The sequence below is a fragment of the Anopheles marshallii genome, chromosome 2 (genome assembly GCF_943734725.1).
Source record: "Anopheles marshallii chromosome 2, idAnoMarsDA_429_01, whole genome shotgun sequence".
Taxonomy (NCBI): domain Eukaryota; kingdom Metazoa; phylum Arthropoda; class Insecta; order Diptera; family Culicidae; genus Anopheles; species Anopheles marshallii.
This window is the reverse complement of record NC_071326.1, coordinates 55,730,579-55,755,690: the sequence shown is the minus strand read 5'-3', so window position 1 is coordinate 55,755,690 and position 25,112 is coordinate 55,730,579. Positions and strand designations below refer to the sequence as shown.

The 25,112-nt window shown below is 36.9% G+C and overlaps 4 protein-coding genes across 4 annotated transcripts; 3 read left to right on the top strand and 1 right to left on the bottom strand.

Annotated features, from left to right (window-relative positions):
* The first annotated feature begins 1,243 nt into the window (after window positions 1–1,243).
* On the top strand, window positions 1,244–3,745 carry LOC128707045 (protein lin-54 homolog). Its single transcript, XM_053801990.1, has 4 exons — window positions 1,244–1,408; window positions 1,489–3,035; window positions 3,111–3,256; window positions 3,342–3,745. The coding sequence occupies exons 1-4, from the start codon at window positions 1,244–1,246 to the stop codon at window positions 3,743–3,745; spliced, it is 2,262 nt and encodes a 753-aa protein (XP_053657965.1).
* Window positions 3,746–8,563: 4,818 nt separating this feature from the next.
* On the top strand, window positions 8,564–11,505 carry LOC128707644 (putative uncharacterized protein DDB_G0282129). The gene is made up of 7 exons (XM_053802603.1): window positions 8,564–8,923; window positions 8,997–9,109; window positions 9,216–9,351; window positions 9,451–9,610; window positions 9,692–9,836; window positions 9,938–10,136; window positions 10,486–11,505. Exons 1-7 carry the CDS (start codon window positions 8,567–8,569, stop codon window positions 11,503–11,505), a joined length of 2,130 nt encoding a protein of 709 aa, XP_053658578.1. The 5' UTR covers window positions 8,564–8,566.
* Window positions 11,506–15,685: 4,180 nt separating this feature from the next.
* On the top strand, window positions 15,686–17,704 carry LOC128719471 (SET domain-containing protein SmydA-8-like). Its single transcript, XM_053813095.1, has 7 exons — window positions 15,686–15,741; window positions 15,816–15,947; window positions 16,018–16,573; window positions 16,665–16,816; window positions 16,912–17,006; window positions 17,086–17,408; window positions 17,483–17,704. Exons 1-7 carry the CDS (start codon window positions 15,686–15,688, stop codon window positions 17,702–17,704), a joined length of 1,536 nt encoding a protein of 511 aa, XP_053669070.1.
* A 4-nt stretch (window positions 17,705–17,708) lies between these two features.
* LOC128719470 (uncharacterized) lies at window positions 17,709–19,223 on the bottom strand. Its single transcript, XM_053813094.1, has 3 exons — window positions 18,454–19,223; window positions 18,120–18,369; window positions 17,709–17,933 (listed from the first exon to the last, which is right to left on the bottom strand). Exons 1-3 carry the CDS (start codon window positions 19,221–19,223, stop codon window positions 17,709–17,711), a joined length of 1,245 nt encoding a protein of 414 aa, XP_053669069.1.
* Window positions 19,224–25,112: the final 5,889 nt, after the last annotated feature.

Sequence of the window (25,112 nt, the reverse complement as noted above, 5' to 3'; positions counted from 1 at the left end):
TATTTACAAAAAAATATTAAAACATTACTAAAATTAGGGCAGACATTGTATCGCTTAATCGTCCCTAGAGGATAGTAATAGGAAAAGCGAATAGGCTTTTTTAAAGTCCATATTGAGGTAGAGGACACAACTATTCCATGGATTTGGATAAAGTTTTGAGCATCGTTAGCGTACTGCAACTGCTAGAGCAAAGTTTCCCCCGCTGCCTACTCTCTAATAACCTTGGTCTAGATGCCCGATTGAAGCGACCTGCTCGAACAAATGATCAAACTGCTCGTAGGATTTTGACATCACGACACAGCATCAAAAAAGAATTAAACACAGCGAATAAAAACGGAGGAATAAAAATTTGATTTTAAAAATTATTTTTCCATTTGCCTTTAAACGCCTGCATTCGCCCGTAGGATCAGACGGTAAGTTATGCAAAGTACGGTCCCTCATAGTTTGTGCGAGTGGAGTGGGTGTCAGAAACGCTCCAGAGTGTAAATACACACGCGTCGTTTTGGGTGAAAAACTGATGATGAAAAACCGACCAGGTTTCAAAGTTATGAATTTAACCAATGACTAGTTTCCCGTGACGCAACTGCAGGAGGTATCGAGATGAATTGCAATATAGTTTGTGCAATTGAAACAATTCGGTTGGTAATACTTGTGACGTGAGTTAGGACGTTGCTACTGCATAACCCAGTGCAAAGGAAAACATATAGAAATTGCACGGGCGCAATTGATAATGTTGACTGCTACGGATATAGTTGTTGGGAGTAGAATACCGCGTGCATTACAAATAGTGTCGCACAGTAAAATTTGAGCATATAATTCGCTTGGTTGGTAAGTAGGCATGCCCGTTTTCATTCACCGAGACCGTCTCGAAAACGATGCAGTCAAAAATGCCACTTCCCACAGTGAGTCTTTCGATCATTCATCTGGACAGCTTCCCCCCAGTTCCGGGCATGGCAAAGAAGCTGTTTTTGTTTTGAATTTGAATTCAAAAGATTCAAAATGGATCTTGATGAATGGTGAAAATCATTCTTTTTTGTTGAAAGATAGATAAAGGCTGACGATAGGGTTTGCAAGCATGTTTGGCACAGAAACTTGTTTATTTTAAGTTATCTAAAGTTTGTATCAGATGACATTTGTATAAATTCTGACATACACCGAGAGGAGGTTCAATGCGACTGTTCGTATTGGTGTTGAAAACTAAAATCGTATTTTTCACATTTGGTAGCCGGCACATTTTGCGACAATGGAAGATTTGAGAGATATCGAGGATGAGCCCTACAACGACTCACAGGATTTAGTAGAGTATGCAACGGAAGACGATCCTGATGAACTGGAACATGGCACCATGAGTATCGATTTGGAAGATTTAGTGGAAGAATCCAACCATCCGGAGGTGACTACTGACGAGGCAAGTTGCTGGTAGAAGGAGCAATCTTATGCGAAGTTTTATGCTTAGTTTAATGTGTTTTTTTTTTATTCAACTCTAAGGAGTACGAGCATTATGAAGACGATGAAAAACCCAGCAAAATTCAACTACCCGACAGTGGCAAAACAATGCAAGCGTTAAAAAATACAGCGTCTATTTCGGGTTTGCTAAAGATTGGCAATAATTCCCCGACGAAACGCGCCTCTTCTAAAGTGGTGGTGGTACCACATACTACCATAGCACCAACTACGACAACACCGATGAAATTACTGAACACTTCACGATCCTCCTTGCCGTCCACGATGGCAACAACATCCTATCGACTGTTGAACTCGGATGGCACGATGATCATGAACGTTTCCAACAAACCTGCTGCGATGAAGAAAATAATTACCGTTTCTAATGCCACCACCACATCTCAACAAAATCCAACCAATAGAATAGTGCTTAATGCAAAAGCACAGGTGCCGCATATGCAGCCTCAAAACACATCAATGTCTTCGGGAACTGGGCTAAAAACGATGAAAACGATCACGATGAAAACGATTCCTGGAGGTACGATTAAAATGGTACCCCAAACAACAGCCTTACCTTCGGGTTTGCAAGGAACGATGGTACGAATGACTAAACCAACAGTTGGTCAAGCAGTTCCATTGGCAGGAACAACTAAAATAATGAAAACCATTCCGAACACTGGAGGAAACGAAATGTCAAAGGTAATTTTAAAGCCTGCTTTCCCCAACACTGGAGCGAAAAGAATTATCACACCTGCTAATGCACCGCTGCATGCGGTCACTCTGCCTGGTGGGAAGGGAGTACAATATGTGCGATTATTAAATCAGCGACCAGCCGCTACCGCCGTGCAAAAGATAGTGATGCAATCGCCAGGTAAGACAGGTGGCATCATTTCGAGTTCCGCTGCTTCTACCGTGATCAACACTGGTTGTACGACGAGTTCCGCCGGTACCATCCAACCAGGACCATCGAAATTCGTCATGCAAAACAATAAAACATTCGTCATACGCAACGGTACTACAAACTTAGCGGCAATGCCAACGAGTACCACAACAGCTATCGGCAAACCGTCCGTTCTATCCGCTGGTAGAAAGATTATTTTGAACTCGAAGGCCAACTCTGGTACCACTCGTATTGTGCTAGCGAAAGAAGCTAGCAAAAAGTTAAATACCATACAAACAGTGGTGCAAAAGTCACAGCTTCCTTCAAATGGTGCATCAACCTCTGCCGAAGAAGGTGGTACACATGTGGTGGTGCAAAAGCAGGAACAGCTTGTTGTAGAACCGGTGAAGGTAAATTTGGGTCATCCGACCCAATTGAATGCCAGCACGGTCGGCAAAGGTGGGGCTGATGCTTCTAAAGAGGTTTCGAGGACACTGACCACGTCTAGCTTCGGATTTCCGGAGGAGGCATATAAAAAGAGACCGTGTAATTGCACAAAGTCCCAGTGTTTGAAGCTGTACTGCGATTGTTTCGCTAATGGGGAGTATTGCTACAACTGTAACTGCAAAGATTGCTTCAACACGTTCGATCACGACCATGAGCGCCAAAAAGCGGTTCGTTCAACGTTGGAGCGCAATCCTAATGCTTTTAAGTATGTGCTGCGTGTACCCATAGCGTCTAGTAATGGTACTTATTAGTAACGATATTTCTTTACCGTTTATGATAGGCCGAAAATTGGATCAATCGGATCGACTGATGATGGAACGCGCCTACACACGAAAGGCTGCAATTGCAAACGGTCTGGATGTTTGAAAAATTACTGCGAATGTTACGAAGGCAAAATACCGTGTTCTAGCAATTGTAAATGCGTAGGTAAGAAGAGTATAGCTCCAAATTGGTAAAAGAAACGGTGGTATAAATATGAATGGTGCGATGCATAACTTTTATTACTCCGCAGGTTGTCGCAATACTGAAAATTTTGATATGGTTTATGAGTACTACTCTTCCAACGATGCATCGACAAAGTCAGTCGAGGAGGGATCCAATAGCAACATTCTTATCATACCTGACAAAGTGGAATCTGCCGAAGGCACTACTAGACGTTCTAGCTCAGATATGGTGGGACTGAAACGATCTGCTTCATATCTGGATACCGATTTGTCTCAATTACCCCCAACCAAGCAGCCGCACAACTTTATGACGATGGATGTAATAGAAGCGACCGTTCAGTGCATGGTAGCACAAGCAGATGAATGCATGAAGCGTGGCTGCAGCATGCGTACTTCCGAACTAATGATTTTGGAGGAGTACGGTCGTTGCTTACTTGAAATTAAGGAATTTGCATTCAATACGGAAAATTAATCTTATTTCTGTAAAGTTAGTATCCCGTTATTAGCTAATATAATTTTCATTCATGTATTTTTTACTTGTTTCTCACTAAACATAAAAAAGTCCTTAAGTTTTCCTTTGGACCAACCGCCGGTTCTTTACGACCCGAGATATTTCTCATCATATGCAGGACTGACTAATAGATTTTTTCTAAAAACAAATCACAAATAGTCAGTCAATGTCCGAGGTAAATCGATACCGCAACGCGGGAATCGATTAAAATGTGCTATATTTCAACATTTAAAAAACTTTCATATATTCGTTATATCCAACGAAACGAAAATACTAGTAAATAAGTTCGAATTGATGCACGAGTTTTAAAGGCTCGACTATGTTTTTGACAACAGACAATAGTTGTATGAATGCTCTGGACATTGCGTGTTGTTATTAACTATGTTAAAGAAGAAGAAGATGGAAGCCGAATAATATTGCACCCCTAGACGTTTCTTTAGCATACATCAATATTATGTAGTACAAACGAGTTAGATTTAATATTCCGATTTTAAACGAGTTGGTTTTATAAATATGTGTAAGTAAAATTCGAAACAAAACAGCTTCAATAAAAACGCGTGTATATAATTGTGAGTAATCTGTATCGAAAATTGAGTTAATATTCATTCACAACCGTTGAATTTTACTTACTATTTGTTACTTTTAGCATCTCGGTACTTTGGGACGTTGTAAAAAATCCTCACGAACAAATTTGTAGGATTGATGGAAGTTGTTAAAGCGGTCACGGGTTTTACAACATTACATTCAGTTACATCTGCTGTATCGGCTATTGCTATTGTGTGATTTAGTTACGCATACATTCAGCTCAATTTTCATATTGTTTTCTTCCTCGTATATTTTTTACACGTTTCCGGTGCACATTAAAATTTGGTTTTTTCCGGGTTTTGGTCCAAACAATTTAGGTTGCCCAATGGTTGACTTTGTCAATGCGTAGTGCGTGAAAAAATACTGGCCATACTTATAAGCTCATGTACATAACTCCTTGCAGTCGAGTAAAGAAATGCTACAAAATATTTAATTATAAAGAAACGGCCCGTACGCATTACATGTTTTAAAATCCATTTCATGGGATGTCAGTTTGATTTCATCGGCCTTCAGTGTATTTGGCAGTTTGATCTGTCAAACAGTTTGGTTAATTTTTTCTTACGCGATTGAACAGTGAAACAGACGAGAAACAAAAATTTCAGGATCGGGACAATTTTTCCATACGTGTGGCAACCAGTTTGTGGTTGTTCTAATCGCCGTGCGTTTAACCCGAACAATTAGATCGGAACATTTGCAGAGCCTTTGTTGCGTTCCGTGAATGTAAGTAGCTACGGCGTTATAAATTGTGGCCAATATTCCGTGCAGTGTACTGGCAGCTATCGCTGAGGCGCTCGCTTTATTGTAAGTTTGCATTCGTTTATTTTCCGTGACGACAGTGTTTGATGTGCGTGGAGATGTGTGGTCCGAAAAGGCACTGTTTGTTTGGTTAAAGTTTTTCCAACATAGGAAGGTAATTCGATAATTGATCAAAACACGGTAGACGAGAAACGCGGAAGTGAATTAATTGTAGCTCTAGCACTCCTTCCATACAGTGAAACACGTTCATTTTACGTGTTCCTCAAGAATTGCTTACACTCACGTACTAATATAGGTGTATGTAGGCCTGTTCCATTCCGAATGTTGCAGATTTTAAAATGTTGTTTTTTTATGAATACACATTTGATGTCGAATATAAGGCCAATACATGAGGTATGATAACGGGGTGTTGCTATTAAAGGTTCGCGAGAATAATGGAAATTTCATAGCCAGCTTAGCAAGTTACAGAACCGAGAAGCATACGCACAATTCATTGCGATTGAGTACGTTTGGAACATAATTATATGCCTGAAACACATTTCCAATCGCACAGGATTCTGCTATTGTTTGTCGTGTAAAATTAGCTCGAACATGAATTGATTGTGTGTCAGACTGAATCCAGAACCGAATTATTTCACATGCGTGAGAGGATGCAAGGGAGAAAATACACATTGGGAGGAAGAGAGAAACAAATAGCGAAGAACCATCAATTGAAACATAGCAAGCTGTTCTATTGTGACTGTTTCGCTAATGCCTTTGATTGTTGCAGCCAGCTACTGAAACTGAGCTGAGCCATTATTGAAACTTTTCTTATACTACAGAAAGCAATTGCATGTAACAAAAGTGTTAGCATGTTAATAAATTCGCCGTTTCGCGCTGTGTGTGAGAACTGATGTGAGTGTAATATTATTTTACAGTGCTTGGTGTTGTACGTTTTGTTGTGTTGTGTGAAGTTCAATTGATTCCAATAATCAGACATTTTATCTGTCACAAATCAATTTTCGATTGGTTGTCTTGATCTTTGATTGATCAGTTTTCAGACAATAGCTTCTGCTAAGCGAACACTGACACAGTTTTGGGAACATTTTTCCACACAAGAATCACCCGAAAATTTGGAACGTTGGAGTAAGTGTACATATTGTACGTAAATAGTTTATCGATAAATCATCAGGAAGAAAATCTGCTCGTCTTCTGCACGTATGAAACGTCTCCTTACTTTTACCTTATTCAGGTATCAAACTTTCTTCTTCTGGGGCACAACACCTCAAGAGGTCTAGAGGTATCCCAGTTATGGCTTTTTTTTATTTCATCTACCCGTAGCCGGATAGTCAGTCTTGCGTACGGGGGATTGATTCCGATGGGATTTTGGACCAATCCTGTCGTGTGAAGACCGATACCGCAACCAATACACTTCCGAAATGCACCAATATTAAATGGGTATCATAGTTATTGTGGTAAAAGTGATTCATGTTATTGATTTTAACTAACCACATTACACTGTAAAATGAAGGGTAGGACAAAAGACTAGAAGTAGAGAGCAAATATGGGTTTTGCAATTTTGTATATGGTAGTCTCTTGTTACTAGCTTTAAACAAAAAATAATTCGTGTAACACATATTTATTAGTTTGTACATTATAAAACTGTAGTCCCGTGTAGTGTTCGGCGAGCGATCGGCTTAAGGAACTCTTAGATAAACAACGTTCCTTCGCTGTGGCAAGGCAAGGCAAGATTTTCCCTACGAATGATGTTGCTCCAAACCAAAGACTATCGTTATGTTAAAGATGCCAACCAGTGTATTCACTGCATTAATTTTAAATATGACAAATTGCAATGGCTTTCTTAGCTTCAAGAGGCTATATTATCCTCATACTGCTATCGCTGAATGAATTGTGTAGGAGATACATTTCATTTTATTAATTTGTTGTAAAATTCGTTTTTTTATAATCCTTAATAAATCATACATATTTTTATTATTGCTTGCAGGCGCAGGTGTTAACAGACATTATTGGCAAACCATCGGTATTTGCCAACTGAATATTAATCCTTTTGTGAGCTGTTTGAATCAAAGAAGTAAGGGGGTAAGCTTTCAGCATTATTCGATATTTTAAATTATTTCCTAATACCATCATCATGTTGCAATATTTAATTTAATAAGATGTATGAAAAATTACTTTGTGATTTTTTGCTTTCATTTTGTGGTATGAAAAATGTACTCATTCAGTACTGTTTCCTGTATTAAATCACTTACACCTTATTAATACTTACTTACTTACATATTCATCACTTACTTACATCTTATTAATAACATACGTAATAACTTAATAACGTTAATAACTGCCTTAAGCACTAAACAATGTGATTTGATCTTGTTATTGTTAATATGACGTTTATTACTTAACGACGTATATTATTAACTATTTTTTAATGATACGACCTTTCGAACTTCAAATGGTATCGAATACAAAAAAATACAAATAATGCCGCATGCAAAACATTGGGTTATTAAGGGTTGAATTGTATTTTGTGGCAGTTGTTTGTATTTATATCATATTTGTATTAATTTTCATAAATTTTTGCTAAATCTAGTACCGTATCTCTAATTTGCGTAGATTTAATGTTATCACGTAATCAGATTAGTCGATGTTCCAGCGTGTCCAGATGAAATTCAACAAAATAAACACGACTTAGATATATTAGCCCAATCGCCGAAGTGCCAAAGCAAAAAAAATATCCCACAGATTAATAAATTTGCATCTGCAAACGAATATATCTTGTATATATTTTTTGGTAAATTTATCAATGGAATTAAACTGGTGGAAGGCATATCGGTTGTCACCTTCAGGTACATCCGGCACCAGCAGTTTGAACTTTTTATTGGTAATAATAAATTTCTTATAGAACTAGAAAAGCATGCGAAATAAAAAAAAATCGCTTGTAAAGAACGACACACAAGATTGTGTAAATTCATTCGTTCAAGCATTCAAGCAGGCTAACGCAAAAGAACAAATAATTTACTAAATGGAATACGGTAAAATACCATTTATTTGCCATATCATTATTCTGCACTTTGCCAAATGCAGTTTTATTTTTCATCGGCACATCAACCTCAATAGGTCTAGGAGGAGGAAGGTTTGCCATTTCTGGCTTTCTTTGACATCATTTACCCGTAGCGGGAAAGTAAATCCTGCTGGGTTTGGGGATGAGATTTTGGACCGGTCCTGTCGTGTGGAGACCGATGCCGCAGCAAATACACCAACGAACCGCCTCGAAAAATGCAATAGGCGTCCCAAAAAGTGGGTTGATGTGAATTACTTCTCTGTCGTATGCTGTGATTTATTTGGAAGACTATTTTCATTGATATTACCTATTGTCATTGTAATTATATCTTGCTTTAATTTGACATTTATTCTCCTCCTATTTCTTTTAGTAAACTCATTAAGATGGTCTCAACAAGGCAAATGACTGGTGCTACATCAGAAGAATCCAACCTACATCTTTGTCGTACAGTACCGACATCATCGACTTCTAATGTGTCCCCGAACGTCGTGACGATCACGTCCACCGTGAATACTAAAGCGGCTTGCCCACAACAAATCCACCAGCCGTCGTCTCTTACTTCATACGGGGCCGTGTCTTCCTGTTCCAGTAATAGTTTGAGCAACGTTGGCTCGTATGTCCTTTCAAATGATCAACAAGTTCACCAGCGTCAAGATATAAACCTTATGGACTTGCCGACTGAGATATTGGGGCACATATTTTCATTCGTAGGGTATAAAAAAATAGCCCACATGCGAGTGGTAAGTCCTGATCATTAATTGCAAACAACATATTACTATTGTACTACAACTGTTACTAAACGAAATATTTCAGATATCTCGCCAAATGAATAAAGTATGCTGTTCAATTTTGAATTCAACATTTCAAAAACTACAAAATCAAATGCATGCAAGGTTTCAAACAGTAAAAGCTAAAATGCCGCGCAGGTAATTGAAAAAAGATAAGAAAAGAGTTTAATTGTCATATTAACTTTGGCTTCCCAGTTATGAGTAAGAACTGAATGGTTTGGCTTGTGTGTTTTTGTTTTCACAGAGAATCTGCCCGAAGAAATCATCCATTAGCTTGCGAATGTGATATCCTAGAGACATGCTATATGCGCCTATCATTACTACAAATGACATTTGGCAAACATATCGAAAGGAAGCATTGCTGTTTTTTCCCTGGTGGGGTAAGTTTTGGTAGTTTTTTTTAGTTTATTCGCGGCTGCATGAGATTTAAGTTGTATAATATGTACTGTTTGATTGTATCTCGTTTCGTCGATGTACAGATTCTAGATGAGGTGTATTCGGTGTTAAATTACATTCGTACATCACCATCCTTGGATCGACCCTTCAAAGTGACGGATGAGCTATTTGATCTCTCCACAATGGCTATGGAATATTTCAAGGAGCACATAGAGCCAAATTTACCTGACATTGCATATTTCAGTACGTTTTTATAAACTCACTTGTAATAACTGATGAAAGTCCGATGTTCTAATGTATACATTCTAACGCTTGCATTTACAGCTAATAGTACAAAATCTTTTGCGGCCCTGGAAACGTCATCGTCAATCCTCTCCCGCGATACATCACATTCTAATACATCGTCCCCTCCTCAAAGCAATATGGTGCTGCGGAAAGGCATACGTAAGATCAAGCAAGGCATGAAACGGTAAGAAACTGTAGAAAATACATCATAAAAATCTATATAGAAATATAATGAAAACCTTTGTGTAACCATCGTATGTATATTACTTTACCATTCGTTTTCAGGTACAATAATCAGTTGACGGTTTTACGCAGTGAATTGCGTACTTGTAAACGAAAAGCAACCGAACAGGCCAAAACAATAACGGAACAACAAAAACTGTTAGCCGAACAACAAAAACAAACACTTGAATTTGCTAATAGACTTGATGAAACCGATAAAAAGAATGATGAACTCTCTAGAAAATTTTCAACGGTTCTACAGGTAAAGTATGAAAGATTTAAACGAATTTAGTTTTTGACTGGACTTTACATTAAAATTTTGGAAATGATGTCACGAACATTCACACATTAACGCATCCTTTTTATCGCTGTTTTGTGCACAAATTAAATACATTTAATTGTATCTGAACATTTTTTATTTTATAAATTATTTTTAAAATAACACATACAAAACCATCCCATACTGCATTGAAAGATGTGTAGGTCGAACACGTATGTTTCGTCTTACTCGCGTAGGCATCCGGAAAAGCTTCAGATTACAACAACTTTTGACAATATACTTGCTGTAGTTTTGTAAAGTTTAGACTGAATTTAATTATTTATTTGAACAGGAATTGAATAAATGCAAAACTGAGCTACAATATTGGCGTTCAAAAAGCCCAGCAACAACGAACACATACGGGCAAGCAGTTCCTTCGTATGAGCTGCAGACCCTGGGTAGCCAAAGTATGGTATCGTATGACATCGATTTATTATCCATCGGTATTGGTCGTAATGTTGCTACTGGAAATGCAGAAGATAATAGGAAAAAAGACGACCCAGGACAAAATAAGGATAAACTCGAACATAATTCTCAATTGCTGAGAGCGAAAGGAGCGGAGTCGCTTGTGCTTTCGGAACCTGCAGAACTACTTCCCCCCGCAATGTTGACGAAGCCAGGATTGAAGAGGAAATTGGAGTGTGTAACAGCGACGACAGAAAACTACAATAGTGATGGCACTAATGACAAGGATTCAGCACGTTTGGATGGGCTGGTGTGTCTTAATCCCCCATTTGCATCGGCATCACTTGCAGCATCCTATTCATCGTCAACTTCATCATCAGCAATGCACGCATCGGCGGCACTGTCATGTCCAGATGATGGAAGTATGGTCATGTCGTCCGTACCGTTGCCTTTGGTAGACAACAAAATGACGTCTAGTAGTACTGAAAATTCTGCGGGTTTCGGCATAGTGTATTGCAGTACCGACACATCGGGAGAGATGAATGAAATGCAAAATTTTACCAGCACAACGCATGATGATAGTTCTTATGAAACAAGCTTGCCCTTTGCCTCAGTAAAAACCGTTTTCAACAACACAAAAGCCATTCACCAACCCAATACCAATCACACTTTGAATCAGAATAGTGATAGCAGTAACAATAGTAGTAGCTTTAGTAGTAACGTTGATAGCAAAAATGATAGCACTAGTAACGATAATAACGCTAATATTCATATTAAAAAAATACGAAGAGTACAAAACAAAGCTAGATCACAAAGTTATAATAGAAACAGTAATCTTAATGCAACAGTAACCACGCATACTAAAACCACCAGAAGCAAGCAGTTGGATAAACAAATCGGAAATTAGTAATGAAATGGCGTAGAGTGAAGCAAGTAAGACCGAACAATTTTTAAACTAGCCTCCTGTCGTAAAAAAAAGTAGCCGTAGAATTTCTGAAAACAAGTCACACGTAAAATCTTTTAAACTTGTGTGAATGTACATAAGACGTGCTGTCACATAAAGACACACTCACAAACGACCATACCAACCTAACAGTTTGCGTTTAATTCTTTTCTGACCAGTTTATCAATATGTTTACATAACCAATATATGTTGAATGTGGTCAATTATGATTATGCGCCGTATTTGTCCAACTTCTTCCTTTGCTTTGAAACACATTGAAGGGTTTAAATTTGAATATAATTTAGCTAGAATGCAGTGCAAGTTTATCTGGTACAACGCACGATTAGATTTTTTTGTTTCCTTATGCAGCGTATGAAGTTAATCTGGCTTAGCTGTAAGATTCTTATCCGCGAATTTAACTTTATGTTACAAGAAATTAGTAATGACCAACATCATGCTATTGTTTTGCCTAATGATTAAAACTTTAATCTAAACGCTAGCGTAAATGTTTCAAGACACAATATTTGAAATACGAATGATGATAACTTAAGGATTCCTTTTTTTGTAGAAAATGAGAGTAATAATTGAATTGCAATTTAATTTGATTCTATCACCCTTTTTAGTATGGTTGGTTCCCTACAGGAATGTGTTGAAATCGCAAATAATTCATGATATTTTAAATGTTCGTTTCTGTGTAGCACAAACATTTAGCAAATTTACTAAGTGTACACATTATGCAGTATAGCAGTAATATCTTTACATTTATAATAATTTCACATTTTCGCGTTTTATTTACTAACACACAGTGAATAGATATTCCAAACTGATTGTGTACAGCAAAAAATGCTAAAAGGAATTATCAATTAATATTGAATTACTCAATAGCAGTATATTATTGTTTGGATCGGGCTAAATTTGATACTTAAAAAGTTGCGTTGAACCTTTTTAATGGGTTTTATTAAACAAAAGTAGATGTTCTGTATTATTTTGTTCAATTCTATTATTATAAAAGTTCATCATAACAGTTCAATTCCACTACTCAATGCTTTGCAATGCTCTTATAATTTCTTTAAAACGTAAGACACATTATTTTCGAATACCGCAACGTAAAAATATTAACAATTATCTTAGTACTAATATTTGGATTAAATTGTGATTATTTTTGTTCTAAATTTGTAGTTATGAATCGAAAAAAGTAATTTCCGATTATCGATAGTTTAAACAATGTTTTCTTTGTAAATTCGTCGCTTATGGAAGTTGTATTCGTTTTGCTTTTGTTTAACCATAACGAGTAACACTATCATTGATTTGTCCAGAACGATGTATCCAGTAATGAAAGCAAAAATGAATAATTCAATGCCCTTTTCACATGGTTATTATTCAGATTTCATTTTTTACACCAAGCTTTGAATCATTTCGTGCTTAATTTGAGACTCAACATTAACAAATATCACGCTTCACTTAATTTACGTTAAAAGACAAGTATGTAAACGGGTTGTAAATAATTGCATTGACACAAACTGATACATTTAGTTTTATTTGATCAACACGGAATTTATATGTGCAGGATTGAGGTGGAAAGTGCAACAAAAACCCACCGAAAATTAAATATTTTGAATTTGTATCAGTTTCTGTACTATAAACTCTGCGAGCGAAGTTAGCTTTGTTTATCTTATATTAGTTCTTTCGATAACTTTTGGCTGAATTTGTATATTGCAATTGCAAACGGTCATACTTACCGCTACAAGTAGCACAATTAATCATTTTGAAGTGCACGCTTACGCGATACAAGGCAAACTAATAGAATGGGCCGCATAATTTAGAAAGCTTGAAAGAAATTGGATATGAAAATTTCATTAAATTTGCTGTTTCATTTTTGCTTTCCATATCATCATAACATTCACGCATTAATGTTATAATCCTACATCCGCATTGGTAGATGAAAGTAAAACTTCAATTAATTGTACTAGTAAATAAGTGTGAAAGATGTAATAGAAGCGGAAGGTGAGCAGATTTTAAAAATCTGTAATCTGAATCTTGCTTTCATATACACGAAGAAATATACAAAACAAATTGATACAATAAAAGTGTGTAGGGAAAACAAAATCATGTAATATGTATAATTCATCAAACAGAATCTTTGCTGGCCACTTACTACTGGTTTTGTAATAGATGATAGTTTTGTAAGCAAACAGGAACATTTTTATGATCAAAAACGAATAAAAAAAAGAAAACGAATTGCCGGCACCCAAAACATATGTGAACCGAAAATGACATGAAAAAGGCATGAATATGCAGTAAATGGAAAATTGATTATTGCGAATCATACCAAAAGTATGAACACAAAAAGTGTTATATTTTACCTGACAGTTGTTTAACAGAAACAAGTAAGCAAACTTTTAACTATTGCTCATCTACTCTATGTAATATTATAATACTATCAATATTACAATAACAAAGTGAATTGTTTTCGAAGGCTACACTGATAAAGCAGATTGTAACAGCTCGTCCAATCCAATTACAAGAATTGTTATGAATAAAAACACATAAAAATGATTGTGATCAATCTTGAAAACTTGGAGTATAATGGTTACTTTTAAGCAAACCAACAACAGACACACATATTCGGCGTCGTAAAGAGTATCCTGCCAAAAGATGTCCTATCGTAACATAAAGCGTAGAGAAGAGTTATGTGCATGCTGAGTGTATACTTCATTTGTGAAGTTAATAAATCCAATAAATTACTATTAACGAAAAATGTAATATGGAAACAAAACAAAATAACGCTAAATTCTATGACATTAGCGTGCTTTAAACAACGTTGTAGTTTTTATATCCGTTCTCTGTTCTATGAATTGTTGTAGCTCTTTTTTCTTGCTTTGTTATCCAAGTTCCTTATAAATCAAGTAGAGATCCCACACGATAACTCTAATTCACGATTCATTCGTGCCTAAATCACATGCAAAAATAAAAATTCCCAAGAAAATGAATAGCATTAAAGAACTGCATTATCATCTGCACTGGTGGAAGTAGAAGTAAAAGATAGGTGTAACGAAAATAGAGTGTTCCCATAAAAGAGCACCGTTCTTCGATTAAACATTTAAATAAAATTCGACTACATACAACTGCTACTTTTGAATGCTCTTGTTTCCCTAAAGTCACAAAAAACACATTGACGTACAGGAATGCCGCCTGGAATAAATGAACAAATTTGCCAATTTTATAGTTCAACTTCTTTAATGACAGAAATGTTTACAATTTGAATTTGTTAACCGATGAGTCGAAAATATTTTCACATACTGCAGACATAAAAAAAATCACAACAAAATAGCGACAAGACAAAAATTTTCTTATGCTACTTGTTGCTCATCTTTGTAATGAGTCTTGGCGAACTTGCGCTAATAACGAGGCGCAATAGTAAGGGATATAATAGCACGGAAAGTATGATTATAAGAGAATAAAATAAAAATAATATATTTGAAAACCTGAATGGTGTTTTTTTGTAACGTCTTCAGTTAATGTTAAATACAGTTGTGTTATACTGGACTAGACTTTTAGTTGCTGTAACTCTTGGTTGTAACACTGCTGTAACCTAGGTACTTAATATTATGGGTTATTATCTACAGGAGCTTAACATGTTTAAACCTTTAGATACGTACACAAAAGACACATTTGAAATACAGAGATACTAAAGTATAGGAATGTAGGAAAGGTTCTCCTTAGAGACGATATTAACATAGAAACTTTATTTCATAAATAGCAATTTAAAAATTAATTTGTTAGTTAAGTTGCAACATTTACTATTTAATAGTAATAATTGGAAACATTTTGATATCGAAAATGAAATTCAAACTCTACCAACAATGCGTTTCACATCTTGTCCGCCACGACGCGTGCTGGTATTGCCTCTTGTCATCTATAAATACACGCTCCGACTACTGGGAGGACATGGATGAGCTAACAATGCGCAGCCGCAACACGTGAATATCTCGATCGCTACAGGTAACATAAATGTTGCGCCCATTTGTGATCGTGAAGCACAATACGTACGAAAGAAAACATCGATTACAGCAGCATATAGAAAAAAAGATTGGTGATACGGCAAATCTTACGGAGTTATAGTTTTTCGCATTGTCATAACACGATGGCGAATAATTTCGAAAATGCCTGTGAAATACGGAAAAGCGATCAATTGGGAAGGTACATATTTATTATACTGTTCAGCTCAAGCATAAAACGAACTCAAATATCGTAAATAAATGTTATCGTATTAGATTTCTGATCGCAAAACGTGACATTAAAGCTGGTGAACTGATATTAGCCGAGGAACCGATCGTTGTAGGACCGTATTGGGATGCAGACATTAGTTGTTTGGGCTGCCTTAGGCCTGCTTCAAGAACTTGCAAGTGAGAACCTTTTGGAAGTGGTGTTACTTATATTAATAAAATGTAACTTTTACATTCGTTCATTTGCTAGAAAATGCCTGAAGGCACCGCTTTGTCGAGAGTGTTCGCGACACGATGCAGTGGAGTGCGATTTCTATGAACATGCAGCAAACTTGAGTAAAAATTTTCTCTTCGATCACTTCAACATCATCACTCCCGTTCGCTGTCTCTTGCTGTACCGCAGTGACCGACAGAAGTACGACGAGTTGTTGGCTATGGAATCGCACTGCGACAGTCGCAGAGGTACGGAAATCTGGCTCATTCATGAACAGTATGTAGTCGAACCAATGCTCGACGAAGAAGCTTTCCAGCAGATCGACGATCTTATTGTGTCTGCGGAGCTATTGCAGCGTATCTGCGGTATATTGGACGTAAATACATTTGAAATCCGTGGAAACATGGACAGCCAGGGAGTGCAAATGAACAACTTGGCTCGAGGACTCTATCCCCGGACATCGCTTATGACACACAACTGCCAAACGAATACCTTAATTGCCGTCGATGGCATGGCTAAACTTCGGCTTTATGCATCGGTTGTGATCAAAACAGGAGAATTGCTGTACTACAACTACACTCGAGTACTGTTCGTAAGTTGGGTTACCGTACTGTTATCGGCAGTGTTCTGTGGTTCAGTATTAGGAAATTAACTTTCCTTCTTTCAAATACTCTTTCCTGCAGAGTACATTCGAAAGACAGACGCATCTCCGGAAGGGAAAATATTTCATCTGTACTTGTGCCCGTTGCAGTGATCCTACTGAATTAGGCACTCATTTGAGCTCACTCAAATGTACCGCTTGTACCGAAGGGCTTTGTGTTTTCCATCACCAGACGTGAGTAGATTTTTTACAGCCTCTGCGGTGTCTTACTTTAAAGATTTTCTCATCTATTTTATATATTACTTCCCCAAATAATCTACATCGTATAGACCTAAATGGGAGTGTAATTCATGCGGCCATCAGCTACCTAGAGAGTATGTTAATAAAGTCATGTGTGACGCCAGAGAGGATATTGCAAGTTGCAGTAAGAAAGTATTTGAGCAGTGTATTTGAGTATTGTTATATTTAAAATGTATGGGCATTCTTTTTGTCTCTTATTTTAGCACTTGATATGCGTAACTTAGAGAAAGTAATAGGGAAACATTCGAAAACGCTCAACCCATACCATTCGCTCGTGCTGGAAGCGAAACAAAGTCTTGCCGGAGAGCTTCGCAGTATGTGTATGTCCTATGATTTACAAAACGTCCCTCGTCATGCACTGAAACGTAAGCTAGAACTGTGCGAGGAGATGCTACAGGTTGTGCGTGTATTGGATCCGGGAATATCGCGGCTTACAGGCATTGGTCTATACGAATATCACGCAGCGCTAGTTGATTTATCACGTCGTAACCATGACACAGGGGAAATTAAAACTCCTGAACTGGTGGTACGGTGTTATCTGCTTTGGTAACATATTGATGATTGCCTACAGATCTCCTTTATCCTTTCATTCTTGTACAGGAACGCTTACAGTTAGCCGAGAGTGCCTTAAAAGAAGCCATCGGTATGCTAGTGTTCGAGCACCCAACCACACCGGAGGGCCACCTTACAAAGAAAGCTATGTGTGAGCTAAAAGAATTACGCGAATTTATACAAAAGGTGCAGGCTATGGAGGAAGACGAACGCACGGATCGCCAGTTCCGTGGAAAACGCAACAATAATACAGGAAAGAGTAAGAAATAATACATTATAATTGCGATACTGTCTGGTCTATGATGTTTAGTACATCCTGTAAAATGCGCGATCTGTTTCGGCAATTAGGTGGTTGACAGTGAACGCACTCCTCCAGCAGATTGTGTAGATTTTGCGCAGCTTCTTCGCGATGTGGCAGCATCGGTTGATCTAATCCTTTACTATGATCATTGTGAAGCAGTCCAGCAGCGTAGTTTCCGTTTAAATTTTCTAACAGTAACTAAAGAAAATAGGGAAAGAAAGCTTATTAGGCCAAAGTTACAGCTAGGACGTTTTCATATACTTTATATAAATTACTATTAAAAACTGTATGAGGATAAATTTGTGTTTCCGATAATCTAATATTACAGAGGTACTACGAAGGTGAAATAATTATAAAGCTCCAAAAACTTGTAATAATACTGACCTGACATGTAGCAAAAAAATTCAAGTCGCTGTTAGGGTAACGGCAAACATCTTCCTGGACATAGGCGAAACATCCGTTGCATTCGATTCTACCGTGAACGTGATATGTGTTATGACGGGTAGAAAATGTTTTAGACCGGCTATCCAATATAATAACATTATCTAGATCAACGATGGACACCCTAACGGTTTTGCCTTTGTCTTTAACGTCCGCTACCACGTTGTCTGGATTAATGTCGGTAAGGTAGATACTAAAATTAATCATGCACAAAGCGTTGTATGAAATTGATAATTACATTTCACAGGCGTCAATCAAAACCAAAGCATTCACTTACCGAAATCCATGAATACCTTCGGTGAATCTAAATGCCGCTTTTATTAGTTTAGAAGCAATTAACATGCGGGTGGCTAGTGGATGTTCGTAAAAATGTTCGAGCGTCTGTCCTTGGTAACTTTCAACGAATGAAAAACCGACCACGTCCAAAAGCTTTGGTACATAAAAAGGACTATCATACGTTGAGAACAGTTTAAGGAGCAGCGGCTCTACGTTTGTGCGTATGGCAAAAAGATTCCACAATTCATTGTCTGACGGCTCGAATAAAGCTAAAAACCGTCGCAATGTTTGCCTATTGCCACTGGTTGGACAAAAGATGCAGCCTTCAATTCGTGTAGTATCTAGTATTGATTCTTTGATGAACTCTTTCGCTTCCTCTACGCTACCATTGCGTTTCCAAGAAGTGCAGTGTTGTTTTGGTTGTGGATGCCACTCGCAAAATTCTTTTAATAATTTTTCTATTGCTTCACCACGGTTGATATGTTTCAATACAGCTGGATTATTCTGTTTTCGAAACGTACCAATCCTGGTCGTGTGTGAATTAAACATACTGTTGATTCTATTGAAAAGGCTTTCCGTTTGCGGCACGAACAGTTTATGGAAATCATCACACTTTGGTAAGATTGAGAAACATTCTGGACACAGTACACGACTATCATATTCACAAATAGCTTCCAGTGGCCTTGTCGTACGGCTATTTTCCTTTGGCAAACGTTGTAAAACTATTATTATCATTAATAGTATAAAGTACGGAGTACTGACCGACTTCATGATTTGTACTGCCTAAATCCCTGTGAAATAGAAAAGGAAAATTTAATGTTAGTATTTTAAAACAGATAAATATCTGAATTATTTTAAATGTATATATTTACAAAAATAATCCGACTTTATTTTATCCCAATCAGACTGTTTCTTTATTCGTGCCTCTGGTTTGTTGGGGGTTTTTTTTAAGTTATTTCATTTCTTAGTTTTGGATTTTGTTTTCTTGGTTTTGGCCCCATAATTTGTGTCAGATAAAATTAAAGTTTTATGATAGTTTGGTGACACGAAAACTCTGTAACACTGCACCAGATTTTCTTTGTAAATGTGGAAGGTCTGAAACAAGTACTCGGGTTGAGTTGTCTAGTGCCCTGTGAATATTTCTAACAGCAAAGTTATTGTTGGAGCTAACGTTTGATACTAGATACGTTAAGGTATGATGATATGTAATACTTGAAATCGTTATTCAAAACATGAATCGGAATATGTTAGAGTAGTTGAAACTATTGCTACGGGAACAAATGAGATGCAAAGCCCGCCGTTGGTAAACCGATTAGTCAAAGGACGATAGGTTCGGAAATTCTATTGCTAGTTTCTTTGGCACCTTCAGATCTGCTTGAAATCAGACAGAGGGGCGTATGGTTATTTGATGGTGGTTTGACTTCCTGGTTTTGATCAGTTTCAACCAGTGCACCCTTGTATTCACTGATGACTTATTGGGACGAGTGTTCAGAGTTCACTCAGAATAATAAAAATAATTATCGGAACTCAACGTCGGAGTTGGAACGATAACTCGAACGAAAACTCGCCTTCGGAGTTTGAACGATAAGTGAACTCCTCGGGGGATTTGGAGCGATAACTTAACTAGTTGGGACATGGCACCGTTTTTGTAGTGCGCTACACATGTCTCGAACCTTCCTATCCTTTTGTTCCTCAGAATTGTTTGTTCAATTATTTTGTATCCTGTTCTTTAGTTCTCGGACTTGTTTGTTCCTTATTGCACTTTGTCCTGATGTATTTGTCCTATGTTTAAGTGTTGAGATTTTTTTTTTCGTGTCCTGGCCTTGGTATCGTGTCCTGGGCGTGACTTGAAATTTTGTTAGTTACGCGTACTTATTCCTAGAAGGCGCACTGACTGCCGCACTATAATATGTTGCTGCTCCTGTGTTGAGTTAGGTAGTTAAGTATTTCTTTATTGTACAATTTATTGATGTGACATCACATTGGCAATTTAGAGTAATGGGTACGATTAATAATCTTTCCGCATTGATACAATTTTTGCTTTAGCGTAACCAGGTGTTCTGTTTTTATAATTAATGTTTGGACTTGATAATGTGACAAAAATCATTTACAAAAAAACTCACGTGTAGATTTTTTTTTACTAAATTAACTTACATCTTTAGAAAACCTAATTTACCTACATGAACTAAACCTCACCTACACAAATGAATTTGTACTCATCTGGCATTTGTTGTAATATTTACGTGAAATAAGGTCGATATAATTAAAAATAAGAAGGGAGTTTGTTTTTCTGTGATCGATAGTGCGATACCATGGTGGTACATTTAAGATAATTTTTAGTAATTTGTTTTGACAAATTTGTAACTTCTTTAAGTTGGTTTTGGTGCAACTCTTCCATACAGGAACAGCGTCCATTAATGTAGGTTTGAAGCATGCATTGTAAAGATGCAATTGGTTTTGTAGTTTTAGGTATGATTTTCTATTTCCTAGAGAATATAGACATTTAATGGTTTTTTTAGCTTTGCTGACAGAATTTTCTAAATGTGATTTAAAAGTAATGCGTTGATCCAAGGTGATTCCTATGTTTTTGGGCGATTTTTCCATGGAATGTTTGTGTTATTTATGTTTAAGCAACGTTGGGGAAGTTTTCGTTTACTATTGTATTTAGTAAAGAATAGAGCTTCTGCCTTATTTCCGTTTACCTTTAGTTTCCTTTTGTTGCAAAATTTATTGTACCTTTTTAACGCGTTTTGTAGTGATTTTATTATTGCTTTTGGTTGTTTTGATGACGATGTAATGGCAAAATCGTCAACGTATTGGTATTGTTCATACTTCTTCATAGTTGGTAGATCTGATATGTAAATGTTAAATAGCAGTGGTGATAATATGCTACCTTGTGGTACGGCAGCTTTTGGTGAAAAAGTTTCACATTTGGTATTATCGATATGGACACAGTTCTGTCTATTTTCGAGAAAAAGTTTAATGATTTTCACCAAAAAATTCGGTTATTCATTATGGTATTTTTCAATGTATGAATTTGATCAGTGGTGGACAGTGAAGGTTGAAAACCGAAAGAATTGAAGGACGTAGTTGTTATCCGTGAATAAACGTAGACGAGGCAATATTTTTTTCAAAAACTCGAGACGTTCTTTCACAGCATATCCTGCGGAATAACGATGTTGTATTGGCCAGGGATTATTGTCGGAACAGCTAAGTTATGGGCAATGAGTATGGTTTTGTTAAGTTCTGCAATCATGGAATCGATTTGTGATTTATCATTTATATTGTTGTGAGGAGTATGGGTGCAATTAAGGTTGGTATTGATATACTTTTTGAAGACATTCCAATCGGCATGCGCATAATCAAAAATTTTATTAGGCGGTTTACTGGTGGGTTATGAATTTTTGATTTCGAAAAGTGTCGGCAAATGATCTGAGGAATCAGATCAGATAGGTCAGTTAAAGTAATCGGTGTGGAATTCCTTAAGTTCATTAAGTTCAGTTCGATTCATTGATTAATCCATGCGAGCGATGCGAGTTTTCTTCGTAAAACTGTACCGCTCGTAAGTTGTAGAGGCAACATTTAATACATATATTTATTCATTCCGTAGTGAATGCCTAGTGAATGACTTTTTCTTAATTTATTCATTCCTAGCATTGCAATTCAGTAGTCAACGAAGGTCCTTAACCCATTACATTCAGACGTATAAAAATTCATATTTTATGCATATTTATTTTTTTATTTTTTTTAAATTATATTTTATGATGAAAAATATTCTTTTTGAAGAATTTATAATTATAAAACTCAAATGTTCAGCTTGTTTTAAATGACACCAGATGATAATTTAAGAGTTTATTTAGTGACAGTATTATTTCTTTGACTAATTTTGATCGTTTAATGTAGTGTTTTGTAGTGTGTAAAGTTCGGATAAAATCGTGTCGAAAATTGAGCTTCAAACTCCTTTTGAACGGATGTTTGCTACCGATTAGCCGAAACGGAATCCAAATCAACATGCTTAACTCCGCGAACTCCGATTTTCAGACCGGCATATTTCTGTCAAGCTTGTTTTGAAGGATACAAATAAATGACAACGATTTACCACGTGTAATAATGCCTTAAAGGATTCGATGGTGGTAATATGATAAAAAAAACAACATTAAGGATCTGTTTATGGCCAGCAACTAGAAAAAAACTGGAAACAGTTAAATATATATGGAAAATTGATTTAAAATCTTGAATTTCAAGATGGCTAAATGAAAGTAATGGCCCAGCCCTCCATTTTGGAGCATTCCTAGATGGATTAAAACGTTTTATATCATTTGGGTCAAGATTTCGAAGCCTTGGGATGTGATGGGTTCTCGTTAATTCTATGCAACCACCACATATCCCCTTATCAATATGAATTCATCCTCAAGCGCACATCTTTCTCGAACCTTATCGTGTCACCATGTCTTGCATTATTTGTTTTTGCAAATATGGGTTCCGGCATTACCAATGTTGCATAAAAATAGATCCGATGCTACTCAGAATTCAGGTCTCTTCAAATAATGGTGTGTACACTTCTGACACTTATTTTTTTATTGTTCAATAGGCTGTACAAGAATTAAACTATCAAGCTCATTAGCGGTGGCCAGACAGGAAAGTGTACAGAAAAAAAACTCAATCGAGCAACTGTTAGTCGTATTCTTACAAGATATCATCTAGGTCCTCCATACTGTCCTATAAGCTGTCGTCTTCATTGGTAAGACCACATAGAAGCCCAACATTCAAGTTTTTGGTGATGCTGTATTGCAAGTAGGTTCTATCCTCACGATCATACGATCTCTGTATTATCTATCCTATCGCTTACGCGATAAACATCTCTACCGGCTTTCGGGGTGGCGGCGATCTTCACACGACAGGACCAGTTCAAAATAAATAAATTCATAAAATAGATTTTCGAAAACTCGTACCACCTGTTTCACTATAATGTCCCTCTGTCTCACTTACGTTCAGATCTCCTCTTCCTTTCACCGATATTGCTTGCTATTTCACGCTTACTAGACTTATCTTTATCATGTGGCCAGATAGACAGTCCCACGTAGAGATGTGCCAAAAGAATCAGAACCGTGAACTCCTTGCGGTTCTTTGAAACGAACGAACGATCTAGGTTCGTTAAAAAAGAACGAACGGTTCTTTTTTAAAAGCTTAAAAACATATGACTAGTATTGTTTTTAAGCTATGCTAAAAATCCAGATAAAAATCGAACTAGTTCGCTTTAAGAACCGTATATTGCTTTTCTCATACAAAAATGAGAAAGAAGCGAATGTTGCAATTTATCATACAAAAATGAGAAAGAACCGAACTAGGTTGCTCAAAGAACCGTATACCATAATTTACCATACAAAAATGAGAAAGAATCGCCTAGATCGCTCAAAGAACTGTGCGTCAGGTTTCGCCATACAAAAATGAGAAAGAATCGACTAGGTCGCTCAAAGAACCGTATGACACATTTTGCCATACAAAAATGAGAATGAATCGCCTAGGTCGCTCAAGGAACCGTATGCCACATTTTGCCATACAAAAATGAGAGAGAACCAAACTAGTACTCTTTAAGAACCGTTTCTGTTTGATAGATGGCTGGACGTCACACTGAAATGGAACAGAGCCGAGGCCGTCCGAAGTCATACAAAAATGATAAAAGCATTATTTGTTCCAACATGATAAAGAAAATGAATTGAAATAATAAAAAAAAAGAATAATAATATGCGCCTAATGATTAATCAGTATTTTTTCGTCAAAACGTGCAAACTGTAAATCTTATATGTAAATGTAGTGATGGTATTAAAAACAAGTTTTTACGTAAGATCGCCTACACACGGACCGCGGCAGCCGCGTATAACTTTCATTGTCGAACCAGAATTTTTATACCAGTTCGCGGCGCTCGGCTGTCAAATCTACCGCGGTGCCTGCAGTGCCGTAGATTTGTCGATGTTCAACAAAGCTGCGTTTCCGCGGCAGCGCCTTCAGCGGAGCGCCTGTTTGACAGTTAGGCGCGGAGATTTGACAGCCTGCCGCGGAAGATTTGCAAGCCGACCCAAACCGAGCTGAGCCGAGCCATGCCGAAGTTCAAAATTAACAACCAAAGTAATACGCGGCGGCCGCGGTCCGTGTGGAGGCAACCTAACGATTACCAGATGCCTACTTTGATCTAAGATAAAAAAAAAACAAATGAAAACATTCAACTTTGTAGAATATTTTGGTATTGCTTGACAAAAATATGTAAAATACATAGATTATTATTATAAATTAACTCCAAAACAGTTACTCGAAGCCTTTAGGCGGTAATCAAATTTTGGCAAGATCAAATTGTAATCAGAGTAAAGAGTGCGGCATTAATAAGTTTGTTGAGTAAATAAAAAAAGGAAAATCTACGCTATTTTGTTTAAATTCAATAACAAATGATATCAAATACATAAAATCAAAAACATACGCAATAAAATATTATATATAATAAAATTCTTAAATACTAGCACGAAAATAAACGAAAGAATTGCGATTCTCGATTCGTTCTTTTTTGAAAAAAGAGCTGGGTCGTTCGAGTTCATCAAAAAGAACCGTTTTGCCCATCTCTAGTCCCACGCCACGCGTCGGTTTATTAACGGATATTTAAAGGTAAAT